Here is a 13423-nt window from a genome sequence, read left to right as displayed (position 1 = left end):
CATTAAGAGTAATATATTAGGGGAGCCCAGGCAGAAAGTTATGACCATATCTACACTGATTTATGCCTCATTTATTGTGATGGAGCTAATTTACAATAAAATACATGACGACATGTCAGTATAGCTGTACATTTTGAGAATGTGAGCTCAACTTAACCCTGGGCTTTATTTATTGTTTCTTGGGTTCATAATAAATATATTTTGAATGGATTGCCAGGAACTAAGCTGACACAGCTCTTTCCCTAAAAGTGCCAGTGAGATGAACAGAGAGAGAGAAACAGGGGGAAGAAAAGGATGAGGAGATGTATGGTTGTGAGGTCACTACCAGTCTGCATTATCCCAGGTTTCCTCCGCAGGTTTTGTGGGACTCTTCTTCGTCTTACCATCTGCGTTCTCCCAGTTGTTGTCCCAGGCTTCCCAGCTCTCCTCTGTGCTGTGTTTGTTGTTGGACGCTGCTTCGGAGCCCCAATTGTCCCAACTGTCAGAGCTCTTCTTTGCGGAATTATCTGCGATGGTCCAGCTGTCACTGCTGGGAGATTTCTTGGCCTTTAAGGAGCTGTTGCTGCCAAAGGTTTCCCAGAAGTCCCTTGACACAGGCTGGCTAGAACTGCCCTGATATCCCTCAGTGGCATCCATGTTCTGGTAGCTCTCTCCAGCAGACCTGAACAGTCACAACATGAAAACAGGCTTAGCTTTAAATCACACAGTACAAAAGATTTTGCATGCGGGAGATTTAAATTGTAAGAAGCGGTTATTATTACCCATCCTCCGGTTTTCCAGAGAAGATATTGGTCAATTTTGCACCAGCTCCCTGAACCTAAAAACAGAGGACACTTCAGCCTACAAGAATTTTCTACAGATGTTACTGCAGGTGTTAAAACACTGACACACTTTAGCATTTAACATGATCTAAAAATTGAATCAAGTGATAATAAAAGGAATACAAATAACACAATATTTGCGACACAACAAATATTATGCTGCAGTCAGAAGCAGTAACACTAAAACTACAGAGATGTTTGCTTTCTAACACATCACAAAGGTTCACCACCAAGTACTCACCGCCAGATTATAAATGGCAGCAAGAAAACAAGAGAATGACAAATTAGAATTGTTCAAACATTCATCATCAGAGCAAAACCAGTCTCTTTTGAGGGTTATGATGTTTGGGGACGGGGCAGCCTCTGCAGATACTGCCAGTCTAAGAGACACTCAGGTATTGAGACACCCAGGTATAAATTTATAAGTGTTGGATCAGAGCTGCTGCTGCTGGCTCAGGAGACTGGTTTTGCATCTGCACAGTGCGGCAGAGGTCTGCCCATCCTACCTTGTTTGCCAGCTCAGAGATGCCGACTGCCATTTCATCTAGCAATTTGCCATCTTTGACCTGAATGAGCCAAATTATTATTAAAACTAATGAAAAAAATACATCCATATATATTAACAGAGCATGTAGTGAGCAGCAGTTTGTTTTTGATTGTGAGAAAAGCAATTTGTGATTTGTTAAAGGCACTGATAATCAACATGAGGAAATTACATTTTGTTTGAGTCTTAACAGAAATAGCTCCACGGAAGCAGCTACAATCATTTAGCCAGAGAGCAAGAAGACTGTTACAAAGGCACAAACTATACAGACCTTAAGTCACCAACGGCAACTGTACATTAGACGACAAAACATTTGGTTTAATAGCAGTTTCACCACAAAGGGATTTTTAACTAATTAAAAAGTAAACTCTACTTAAATCTTCCTCCATTTTGATTTATGAACGTTAGCATGTTTTCATATGGCTACACAGGCCTCATTTGATCTCATTAAAAGACGCATCCAGGAGCTGCTCACTTGACACCAAGAGTTAAAGCAGGTGTGTGGAAACAAACTCACCATGACCTCAAGGATAGTGACATATAAGTGCATACATGATTTAAAAACAATAAAGCAACTGTCAACTGAAGAGCCCCAGGTTGAGTCTCTTAATGTTTTCTGAACTCAATAAGAAAATCTCACCATTTAAGAAACATGAGGACCAAGACTGTGGCACTTTATCTTTTGTGTGTGGCTTGAATTTCCAAGATAAAAGCCAAATTTGAGATTTTAAAATCATCTACCTCGCCAGATGAAAGGGAAATTAAATTTGAATATGATCTTTGTGTCAAATATACAGTACAGGCCAAAAGTTTGGACACACCTTCTCATTCAATGCGTTTTCTTTATTTTCATGACTATTTACATTGTAGATTCTCACTGAAGGCATCAAAACTATGAATGAACACATGTGGAGTTATGTACTTAACAAAAAAAGGTGAAATAACTGAAAACATGTTTTATATTCTAGTTTCTTCAAAATAGCCACCCTTTGCTCTGATTACTGCTTTGCACACTCTTGGCATTCTCTCCATGAGCTTCAAGAGGTAGTCACCTGAAATGGTTTCCACTTCACAGGTGTGCCTTATCAGGGTTAATTAGTGGAATTTCTTGCTTTATCAATGGGGTTGAGACCATCAGTTGTGTTGTGCAGAAGTCAGGTTAATACACAGCCGACAGCCCTATTGGACAACTGTTAAAATTCATATTATGTCAAGAACCAATCAGCTAACTAAAGAAAAACCAGTGGCCATCATTACTTTAAGAAATGAAGGTCAGTCAGTCCGGAAAATTGCAAAAACTTTAAATGTGTCCCCAAGTGGAGTCGCAAAAACCATCAAGCGCTACAACGAAACTGGCACACATGAGGACCGACCCAGGAAAGGAAGACCAAGAGTCACCTCTGCTTCTGAGGATAAGTTCATCCGAGTCACCAGCCTCAGAAATCGCAAGTTAACAGCAGCTCAGATCAGAGACCAGATGAATGCCACACAGAGTTCTAGCAGCAGACCCATCTCTAGAACAACTGTTAAGAGGAGACTGCGCCAATCAGGCCTTCATGGTCAAATAGCTGCTAGGAAACCACTGCTAAGGAGAGGCAACAAGCAGAAGAGATTTGTTTGGGCCAAGAAACACAAGGAATGGACATTAGACCAGTGGAAATCTGTGCTTTGGTCTGATGAGTCCAAATTTGAGATCTTTGGTTCCAACCGCCGTGTCTTTGTGAGACGCAGAAAAGGTGTACGGATGGATTCCACATGCCTGGTTCCCACTGTGAAGCATGGAGGAGGAGGTGTGATGGTGTGGGGGTGTTTTGCTGGTGACACTGTTGGGGATTTATTCAAAATTGAAGGCACACTGAACCAGCATGGCTACCACAGCATCCTGCAGCGACATGCCATCCCATCCGGTTTGCGTTTAGTTGGATCATTTATTTTTCAACAGGACAATGACCCCAAACACACCTCCAGGCTGTGTAAGGGCTATTTGACCAAGAAGGAGAGTGATGGAGTGCTGCGGCAGATGACCTGGCCTCCACAGTCACCGCACCTGAACCCAATCGAGATGGTTTGGGGTGAGCTGGACTGCAGAGTGAAGGCAAAGGGGCCAACAAGTGCTAAACACCTCTGGGAACTCCTTCAAGACTGTTGGAAAACCATTTCAGGTGACTACCTCTTGAAGCTCATGGAGAGAATGCCAAGAGTGTGCAAAGCAGTAATCAGAGCAAAGGGTGGCTATTTTGAAGAAACTAGAATATAAAACATGTTTTCAGTTATTAACTCCACATGTGTTCATTCATAGTTTTGATGCCTTCAGTGAGAATCTACAATGTAAATAGTCATGAAAATAAAGAAAACGCATTGAATGAGAAGGTGTGTCCAAACTTTTGGCCTGTACTGTAGATTTCTTATTCTTGAAGTTGGATGTTGCACAGCTTTGAAGCTGAACTGAAACATTTTTAAATGCAAGGGCGTAGGTTTTGTTTCAACGTCGGGGGACACACACATGAAACAGGGGTTTTTTGTGTCCTCTGCCAGACATTTTTGAGCATCAAACACTTAATGCTCTGCATTGTGGTGGATTTGTATGTCCCAATTTGTGCCTTTTCTCCATCAATTTATGGAGTAACTGTCTTAAATTTTGTAGAAGTTCCTCTGCTACTTTTACATTAACAAACTGTTAAGGTTTAAAGCTAGGATGTATTTCTACAGAATCTACAGTTACTTCCCTATGTGGCCTTTACGAGTATTGAGGGGGATGTGTTCCTTGTGTCTCCTCCAAAATTTATGCCTATGCTTAAATGTAGTGTTGATATGAGGATGCTTGTATAATTAAGTATAAAGATGGCTCATGTAAGTGACATTGAAACCTATTATAATTGCTATTTACAAAAAATAAAAATAAAATCAAATTACTCTTATGTTACTTTGAAACTAAAAAATGAATGCCTTGAAGTTGGCATCATGATATCCAAACAAAGACATAAGCTCCTAAAAGTGTTTAAATGTATTTTAAGCCTTGTAGAGTGACTGTGCTGGAGTTAACACTGACTCACATCCGTGACCAAACAGTTCACAGCTGTGTGCTTCTGCACATCCCATTGCTGAGTCACTAACTGGGGGAAACAAAAGGATTTTAACAAATTCTTTTTCTGCATCCTTGAAACCGTAGGTTCTGTCGTTTAATGTAAGCTGGCATAAAGCAGATAGACTGACACAGGCAAGCAGTGGAGAAAATAGCACATTCACATCTGAAGCTGTTTTTTTGCTATGAAGCACTGAATCCCACCACCAAGTCAACAACTTCAAACATCAATGTTACCTTTTCTTGGGTGGGTTTGATAACATTCTCATTTATTGTCTGTCCTAACTCTGTGGCCTAGTTGGGAGTCAGAGGGGAGAATTCACTTGAATGAAACAGAGTTTAACATTCACAGTAGAGCAAGACACTGAGCCGCTTGTTCTGCAGTTGCATTAAGTGACTGATCATTCCCATTCACCATGACACTGAACAAGCACTAGAGGGTGTAATGGTTCCAAAAAAACTTGCATCATCAGTGTACAGTACATTTTTCTTACAAGGCAACACTGCATACACCTTATTTTTCTGTGTAGTTAAACTAGAAGCCTTTTAAATGTACATCTGCAATGCTAGATATTAAAAAGACAACATCTTTGCTTTATTATTTTACCTCCTAAGCTCTGCAGGGTAACATGCTGCATAAAGGATTTTTCCAATTACCTTGTTGCCTTATTTATGGACAAATCACAAAATAGTTGAGCAGCCAACACCTACACATTAAACACCTACCAAATGTTGCTATGCTTTTATTTTAACGAATGCCAAACTTAATTGTTTTTACATACCATTACACCTCTATGACACAGTTAGCAGTCAACACAAACACATGCATGAATGGATAATCCATTATTAATGGATACAAGTGAACAGTTTATGGAACGTTTCTATATTAGGGGTAGGAATTACAGGCACTCCCCACCCCGCAATACAGTTACCAACTGTCTTTCACAGGTTATCCATAAACTCAAAGTACATGAACAAAGAATTAATAAGTATATCCAAGCAGAAGCGTGTAAAGGTGGCATTCACCATTTTGCAAAATGTTTGTTAAGCTGTGAATACTAACTGAAAAACTGACAAGCTGACGAAAATAAAGAAAATGGTTGATGCGTATTTTAAATAAAAAACATGATGCGGAAAAAGCGCCATGCACCTATTATCTGCTTTACCGGTTCTGGGGGCGCTTTATAGCCCCTTAACTACATCCAGAGAAGGCAAAGAGATATTAAAGTAGTAACACAGTTATTGCAGTTTGAGAGTTTACGTTATATGTTAACAGATTTACAAGGAAAATGGTACACATTAAGAAAATGTGGGGGTATTACTCAATAAAACAGATGGAGAAGGACAGGGAAAAACTTCAAATGTAATTCTGACTGACAGAAACCTTTAGCAGTGCAGGTACAGGTAACTATATGAGTCTTACCTTTAGGGTTGCTTGGTTTGCCAGTTTAGATGTCTGTGTGAGGGGGGAAAGGACAAACATGAATGAATGAACTGCCTTTACTTTATAAGGGTTGGTATTTAGATTGTTAATTTTTAGTTTTTTTACACAGAAATTCAGACTCAAATTCGACACTGCTGAAATATGATACAGCATTTATTGCGTAAATACACTTACATTATCTTTAGCAATAGAAGCAAACTTGCTAGCTCCAACAGTGAAACTGCTCCAACCCTGTGAAAAATAAAAAATAAATTACTAGGGGAAGAAAAATGCCACAAAAAGTACAACTCAGATTTATATTATGACTTACTGAATAAATAGAAGACATGGCATTGTTGATGAAGTCATCCTCTTTCTTCTCTGGGGTCACTGTGTTGCCGAAGCCAACATACCTATTCTCCTGATTCCCACTGTAGCCCCCTCCACTGAAGAGGCATAAAAACATTTTTAAAAACACTTCTTTTAAGGAAAACAACAGACAAGTGCATAATATAAGAAATATAAAGACTGTGAGGCTCTCACCTCTGATATGAGTTAACATCGTCACTCAACCAGTCTTCAAAAGCTTTGTCGTTAGATTTCCCTGAGCTTTGTCCAGGTCCTCCAGAGCTGTATGACAGAAACATGAATTCACAACTTTAACTCCTGTCCTGTAGTCTGGCACTGCACATAGTGTGTAAAACATTTCTAGCACTTTTACCGATGAGCGGATGAAAGGCTGGTCTTGGGTTGAGGAGATGTCCAGTTTCTGGCAGGGGACGTCTCAATGGACCACTCCTTACCCTCTGCTAAAGTCGCAACCTGTCATGTACAGTGTCAAAAGATGGTGAAACAATGTGATGAACAGAGGACACCCTCACAAGACAGTAATCTCACAGAAGCCTCAGTGACAATCAGACCATTCTGCAACTAGCTTTCTGGTTGAAGGTATAGATCTTGTCTGGCACACACACTTACAGTTAGAATTAAAGATCAAGTTCCCTCTTTGGTCAATTTCATGGTCAGTTACTCCTTTAGTTTATTTATTTTAACTGAATGAATGGACAAATGGATTACTACTGACAAACCACTGACATGCTTTAGCTTCCTGAATTAAATAATGGAGACCCGGACTCGGATAAGCGGAGGACGACGAGACGAGACGAGACGAGACGAGACTTAAGTCCTAAATGTGAAATGTGTAGGATATCAATAGTTGACCATTAGGTGTGCATATCTCACCTTGTCTCTAAAGAGCGCAGCAGCTTTGCTATTGTATTTCTCCTGTAAAGTCCAGGTGGGATCATAATCATCTTGGAGTTCAAGAAAAAGGCGGAATTTTCCATTTCCTCCCGCTTTCATCTTCTCAAGCTCAATATCTTTCCACTTGTCCATGGTGACAGAGCGCACAAAACTGCAAACAGGGCAGAAGAGATACATTAATCATTATCGGGCTGTTCAGGGTCTCCAAAATCATCAACACCATAATACATTCTACTATTCTTACCTGAGATGTACTCCCAGGCCCCGGTGCTTGCCAGAGCACTCAAGACAAATCCAGATCCCATAGGTCACACTTACCCACTGAGGGTTAAAAGCCCCACACTCAAAACACAGCTGATAAAACAAGACACAGGACAATTAATGAATTTACACATAAAAACTACTGAGATTGATTTACACACTTTTGCACATTGGATATCATATGAAGGCTGACCCTGCATTATAATACAAATGTCTAAGACAAACAAAAAGTCCATTAAAACCAATGTATTTCACCATTGTGCACCATTGTTCTTTATCCTAGAACAATCCTAAATCCTAAATCCTAAAACAAGACTATTAAACATTTACATTAAAAACATTTTTATAACATTGACATTTACTTGACTGATGTTTCAAGAGTGAGTTATTTTCTTTAAGCATGTCAGTTAACTAACAGAGCAATAATATATTTAATTATATGGTGTATTTATTTTTAGCTTAGGCGACATATCTGTCCTACTGTTACTGCCAGAGATGCAGGCCAACAAGATGTCCACTGGCAGCAAAACTGCCACCTAAAATTACTCCCACCATTTATTTGAACAAGGATAAAAGCGGGGACATTTTGTGGAGGACTATGGAAAGGTGCTGCTTTGCGAGCCTCCCAAACACCTGCTACCTGCTATGTGAATTATACGCTTCCAGTAGGTGACTCAATTATGACCAAGAAGTGAAAATGACAAGCCACATGAATAAGTTCCTGTGAAGACTTACATTGTTCTCGTCTTCTGTTCTCACTTCCTTCAGAACTCTTCTGGTCCTTGGACTCGCCATGTTGACCCACACTGAAACAGAACGGCAGATGAAGCACAGTTAATTATCAAAGCAGAGTACTGACACATCATTCCTACTGTATTGTCTCTTCAGGAGAAAATCCACCCTAAAATAGAGGTGACACTTTTTTTTAAATTATATAATAGAGGTCAATTTTAATTTGTGAATTTAAACCTGTCTGTGGTTCATAGCTGACAGCAGTGAGAGAAGATGTTTTGATGATGTCATCCAAAACAACCCTGGACCTGCTCCATGACAGCAGGCTTGTTTGAAATGAACTGTGCCTCGCCTGAAGCGGATGAAAGCAGCAGGCAGGTTGCAGCCAAGGGTAGTGACAAAGAGGCTGCAGTAAAACCTTCCCAGTGCAGCACAGAAAGTCAGCTAAAGCTTTTTAAACTTGTTATAAATGTAAATATATACAACTTTTCCCCCATTTTTTCCCCTTAAAGGGTTTTTTGGGGGACTTTATCCACTGTGAGGGTCCAAGGACAGAGGGATATCGTATGCTGTAAAGCCCGCTGAGGCAAATTGTATTTTGTGATATACAGCTCTATAAATAAAATCGAATTGAACTTTTTCAGGTCACAAATAATTACGGTTTACTGCTGTGGATGTTCTGAGAGATAAACCATATGAGAATCTCATCTACCTATACATATTGTTAGAGGGGCTGCAACTAATAATTATTTGGATTATCAATCAGTGTTTGGACTATATTTTTGATTACCTAATTATCTTTTTGGTCCATAAAATGTGTCAGAAAATAGTAGAAAAAAATTACAAGGTTATCTGTGTATTTGTCCAAAGGCATTCAATTTGCAATGATATCAAACAGAGAAGAAGCACCAAATCCTCCCATGTGAGAAGCTGGAGCGAGTGAATATTTGGCATTTTTGCATGGTAAATGGCTCAAAGATTCAACTGATGATTGAAAAATTGCTGTTAACTAATTTTCTGTTGATCCAATAATCAATTAATCAACTAATTATTTCTAAAATAGTTGTGAGCTTTTAATTCTTTAATTCTAAATGCACTATTTTGCATAGGAATTCCAGGTAATTAACCTGTCAACTACTGACATATTACCACCCAGTGTAAAGACATATCTGTGGCCGCCTCAATCCCCTAAGGTTATCGCTGCCCATGGCACTATGGCACCACAGCAAGTCAGCAAATACATGGACAACATGAGTCATGACAGATATGGGTACACATTAACTGCAACTATCTCTACACAGACTAGCGGGGTTGGAAATTAACTTTTTTGTCCATCTGCCTCAGTAGCTGGTGGACTTCAAAATCTACTAGCCACTTGAGTATTTTACCAGCATGTGGCCAGTGACTGTTGCTAACTTCTAACTCTGGTCTGGTGATGTGTGTTTCTTTTAGTCAAAACATTCCATGAAAGAGACTACAATTAACATTTAATTCATCTTAAGAGAAAAAAATCTATGAAGCCAAAGTCTGATGTATCTTATTGCTCCTGTTACAGGCCTGTAATGTCATCCCAAAACTATCAAAACATGTCAGTGAGCCACACCCTTACAATGGGTGACTGTATGGGCACTGTAGTTTATTTTGAGCCAATCCTACACCCAACTTCCTGCTGGCGTTAATACTCACGAAAGCACCAAATGTGTATTAATGCACAGCTGGAAATAGTCCCTAACAAATACCATTTTTAGTCCTGTTTGAATGATGACAGCTAAAATCTACAGTGCCCAGCTGTTGTAGATGTTTAAATTTATGTAGCCTTTTTCTGAGAATATGTGGGCCTGGTACTGAGAGTCACAGACAGGGCAAAAAGTCAGAGGACTAAGAGAACACATGAAGGTTGGTATTGATATTTCCGTGTAATTAGATTACACTAATAACCATAGAAAGATGGCAGCCTTCCATCAGACTGTCGGGTATGTTTTAACTTGTAGAAAAGTTGTCGCACACTGTCTAACATGCAAAAATAATGATTTTAATGATGCAGCATTTCAGTAACTAGACCTTCATTAGGTTTGCCTGATGAAGGTCTAGTTACTGTAACATTAGAGCAGTGTGCTAGAGTCTTTTCTACAGGTTTTATTCTTCTCGTCCCTCTCCTACGCACCTGTTTGGAAATAGATATGTGAAGTATTCCTTAATTTTTGGGTATGTTTTGGGTTTCGTTTGACCAACAGTCCCAAACCCAATTAAATATTATTTACAATAATATAATGATCGGCTGATTCTAATCATTACAGCAGGTTTAAAGATACTGGCATTATTATCCAAAAATCACAGAAGCAGCACAATACACAGTACAACCTCTGCATTAGGGTGGATATGAACTGTGCAGGTGTGGTGGTTTTACAGAGAAACCTTAAGAGAAACCTAAGCATAGACACCCTCAGTCGACTGGTAAGTTTACATTCCTCAAACCAACATTGCTTCACTGAGCAGAGGAAATGTCACTCGTCTCAACCAAGCACTGGCAATTTTGGGATTACTGGGAGCAACAGGATAGATTTTGATGGATATTCTTAATAACAACAGTCAGAAAAAGCGATGCTGCTAGTTAAGCTTATCAGATTTTAATATCAAGATTCACTTGAAGCGAGGCCTAAAGGCAAATAGCCATTACTATACATTTATTAACTACACATAATGTCGCAAATATCCTTCAGGTCATGATGACTTGTGTTTCTTGAGGAAATTCAATCAGTAATGTTGAAACTATTGAAGGTCTCCACACAGAACTGCAGTCGTGTCAACGCTTCTCGACTCGTAGCATTCACTACCGATGTCAGTCACAGGGCTCCATGTGTATTTGACCAGACACGTCTAAATGTTGTGATGACTTGAGTATGTCTGACTTCAGGTTATCATTTAAAGCTTATTCCCACACGGACATTACACTAAAATGTGATATTTAACTTGATTTATATGGTAACTATCGGAGATGCTAACGTTAGCTCCCCACCGAGCCAACCGAACCGTTACCTGTCTGTGATTGATGAACAACGAAGACGCTGTTTTCGGAGGGTCTGCTGGCTCCGCCGGGAAACTCTACGGAGGCTTTTCTTCTGTGGCGGAGGCTCAGCAGAGTTTATATTGTCACACACTGTGTCAGGCCCACAGAAGGGAAATATAACGATAGACTGCTGATGTTAAACACCGGTAGCCATGTTCCTGTTTGCATACGTTGGCAGTGCGGTGCATCATGGGAGTCGGTCTTTTCGTCGGTCTCTTCTTCGTCGCCGTGTTGTTTCTTCTTCTCTCTCTGTTTGTGTCTCTGCTGCCACCATCGCTTCGGAGAGTGAACATGCATGTGACCGTGATATTACAGACAGGTAAAGCTACAAAATCTAAATTTAGTTTGGTGCATTATTATCATTTAAGCAACATGGCAATAATAGTGTTGTAGGCATTGCTCATTAAATTTCATATACAAAAAATCGACCTCCAGGGTTGAAACACCAACACGAAAGTGACAAAAACTGCAGTTCCTTGAATGGCCACTTGAGGCTGGCTCCAGAAGCCAGTCAATTCCCAGAGACACCTGTGCTAAAATTACCAATGTCATTTAGTTAAGTCTTACAGTTACATATAATTAAGGGCACCAGTGCCCATAGCGTCCACTGCACCTCTCTCAGTCAAATCCACCCATTGCTCCTCCACAGTGCCAGCCTCTTCTCACCCAAATATGGCCACTTTTAGTTCTAAAAACCTAAGATGGGGACAGCCACAAACCACTTGGTGATATCACAGTAGCTGCATCTATTATTTTTTACCATCTACAGCTATAACATGAGAAAACCCAAGGTAGGCCAAGTGTAAATTAAACTCAAATTTAACAACTGCTAAGTGACACAGCACACTCAAAAAAAAAAAAAGCTTTGTTGTATTTACTTAAAAATGTCATGTCAATGTTATGTTATATTAACAAAGTTACGTGGAACCACTTGGCATAACATTTTTAAGTAAATACAACAAACCTTTTTTTTTCATTTACTGTCAGAATTCAGCCTTTATTGTGGATTTGTTCTGTCATTTTATCTTGTTTTACAAGACCTTTGCTAATCTATCTACTGTCAGCAAGTGGTATTATCGGTGGTAGTGGTTGTTGATTAGGTGGGTGCAGTACTAGGTAGATGGGTGGTCACTAGTCACAGAGGAGGAAGTGGGTACACTCCCTTTAATATCTTATTGGATATTACTTTTTCCAGTAACAAGTAGTGTAACTTAGTACTGTAAAATTTCAGTGATAATATTACAGTTACCCCAAAACCAAATAACTCGTAAGAACGTTACTTTTGTTATTACCCCACTACTGACTTGAAATACAACAATAAATCACATTAATCTTTAGGAAAATACCAGTCACAGACCCCCAGGTAAAAAATCATTTACAAGCTATCTAGCCTTGGCTGTGTCTACCAGAGTTACCCTGACATTCACACAGAGGCACATGAGAAGTCAGAATTTTGAGGGAAAAGGCACAAAATTACCAAATTTGTAAAGGTGTAACGGAAAAGTAATGTAACGAGTAGTGTGCTGAATTACTGTTGGCAGGGAGTGATAAGTAAAGTAGTTATATTACTTTTGAAAAGAGCAATTAGTAATGCATGATATTCTTAGAGTAACGAGCCCAACGCTGGTTATAATTGTTGATGCTACTGTTGCTACTGTTGCTTTCATCAGAGCTGAGCAACAACCACAGTTTCCACAGTTACTTTTGATGTCCCACTATCTCTGCTACTGGGGATAGTGGCTGTAAAGAACTTTAATTGATATTCTTCAGTCACTGGGGATAGCTACTGATAGCTACTTGGGAAAGCAAATGGGCTATCCTCTTACTGTTTTGGTTGTGCAGAGGTTGACACAGTACTTTGTGCCATGAATCAAGCCTTCATTTTCCTGAGAGATCGTACCTGGTGACAGACAGAATTGCATAGTGAAAACGAGGCTTATAAGGAACCAATCTAAATACAGATGATTTCATTATTTTATAGCCATTACAACATTTACCTCATGATGACAAGTTAAAGTAGGAGACTTGTCTATTTCCACTTTAACTTTAACTAGGACTGTGATGTGTAACAGGAGGGGAAGAGAGAAGGTAATTTTGAGAAGTCTGGGGGATTAAAGTACAATCTGCACTCAGGGTGCTGCAGTGTTAAAAGCCATGTCATCAGTGGGGTTATGCTCCAGTGCCATTAGTTGCTCTTATCTGATAAAACAGAGGTATAAAAGTGGCGTTG

The 13423-nt window shown here is 39.6% G+C and overlaps 1 protein-coding gene across 7 annotated transcripts; it reads right to left on the bottom strand.

Annotated features, from left to right (window-relative positions):
• Nucleotides 1-56: 56 nt before the first annotated feature.
• On the bottom strand, nucleotides 57-11369 carry arfgap1 (ADP-ribosylation factor GTPase activating protein 1). 7 transcript variants are annotated; one of them, XM_033626499.2, is made up of 14 exons: nucleotides 11163-11369; nucleotides 8130-8200; nucleotides 7378-7487; nucleotides 7113-7284; nucleotides 6592-6692; nucleotides 6414-6500; nucleotides 6202-6316; nucleotides 6066-6122; nucleotides 5871-5903; nucleotides 5614-5643; nucleotides 4685-4741; nucleotides 1328-1387; nucleotides 762-817; nucleotides 57-661 (listed from the first exon to the last, which is right to left on the bottom strand). In XM_033626499.2, the coding sequence occupies exons 2-14, from the start codon at nucleotides 8187-8189 to the stop codon at nucleotides 322-324; spliced, it is 1278 nt and encodes a 425-aa protein (XP_033482390.2). In that variant the 5' UTR covers nucleotides 8190-8200; nucleotides 11163-11369; the 3' UTR covers nucleotides 57-321. The 7 variants fall into 7 exon arrangements, with proteins under 7 accessions (XP_033482390.2, XP_033482393.2, XP_033482392.2 ...); XM_033626502.2 differs by lacking the exon at nucleotides 1328-1387 and having other exon boundaries at nucleotides 762-811; XM_033626501.2 differs by lacking the exon at nucleotides 5614-5643.
• Between the last annotated feature and the right edge of the window lie 2054 nt (nucleotides 11370-13423).

Source organism: Epinephelus lanceolatus, chromosome 1 (assembly GCF_041903045.1).
Source record: "Epinephelus lanceolatus isolate andai-2023 chromosome 1, ASM4190304v1, whole genome shotgun sequence".
Lineage (NCBI taxonomy): Eukaryota > Metazoa > Chordata > Actinopteri > Perciformes > Serranidae > Epinephelus > Epinephelus lanceolatus.
This window is presented reverse-complemented; position numbering and strand designations above follow the sequence as displayed.

Bases quoted from the DNA above. Each gene is read 5' to 3' on its own strand.
- arfgap1 (XM_033626499.2), bottom strand. From the start codon at position 8,189: ATGGCGAGTCCAAGGACCAGAAGAGTTCTGAAGGAAGTGAGAACAGAA. The intron at 5,644-5,870 runs GTAAGACTCATA...CTCTGGATGTAG, and splicing joins CAAACCAAGCAACCCTAAAG to TTAAGGGGCTATAAAGCGCC. The intron at 662-761 runs GTAATAATAACC...GTGACTGTTCAG, and splicing joins TCTGGAAAACCGGAGGATGG to GTCTGCTGGAGAGAGCTACC.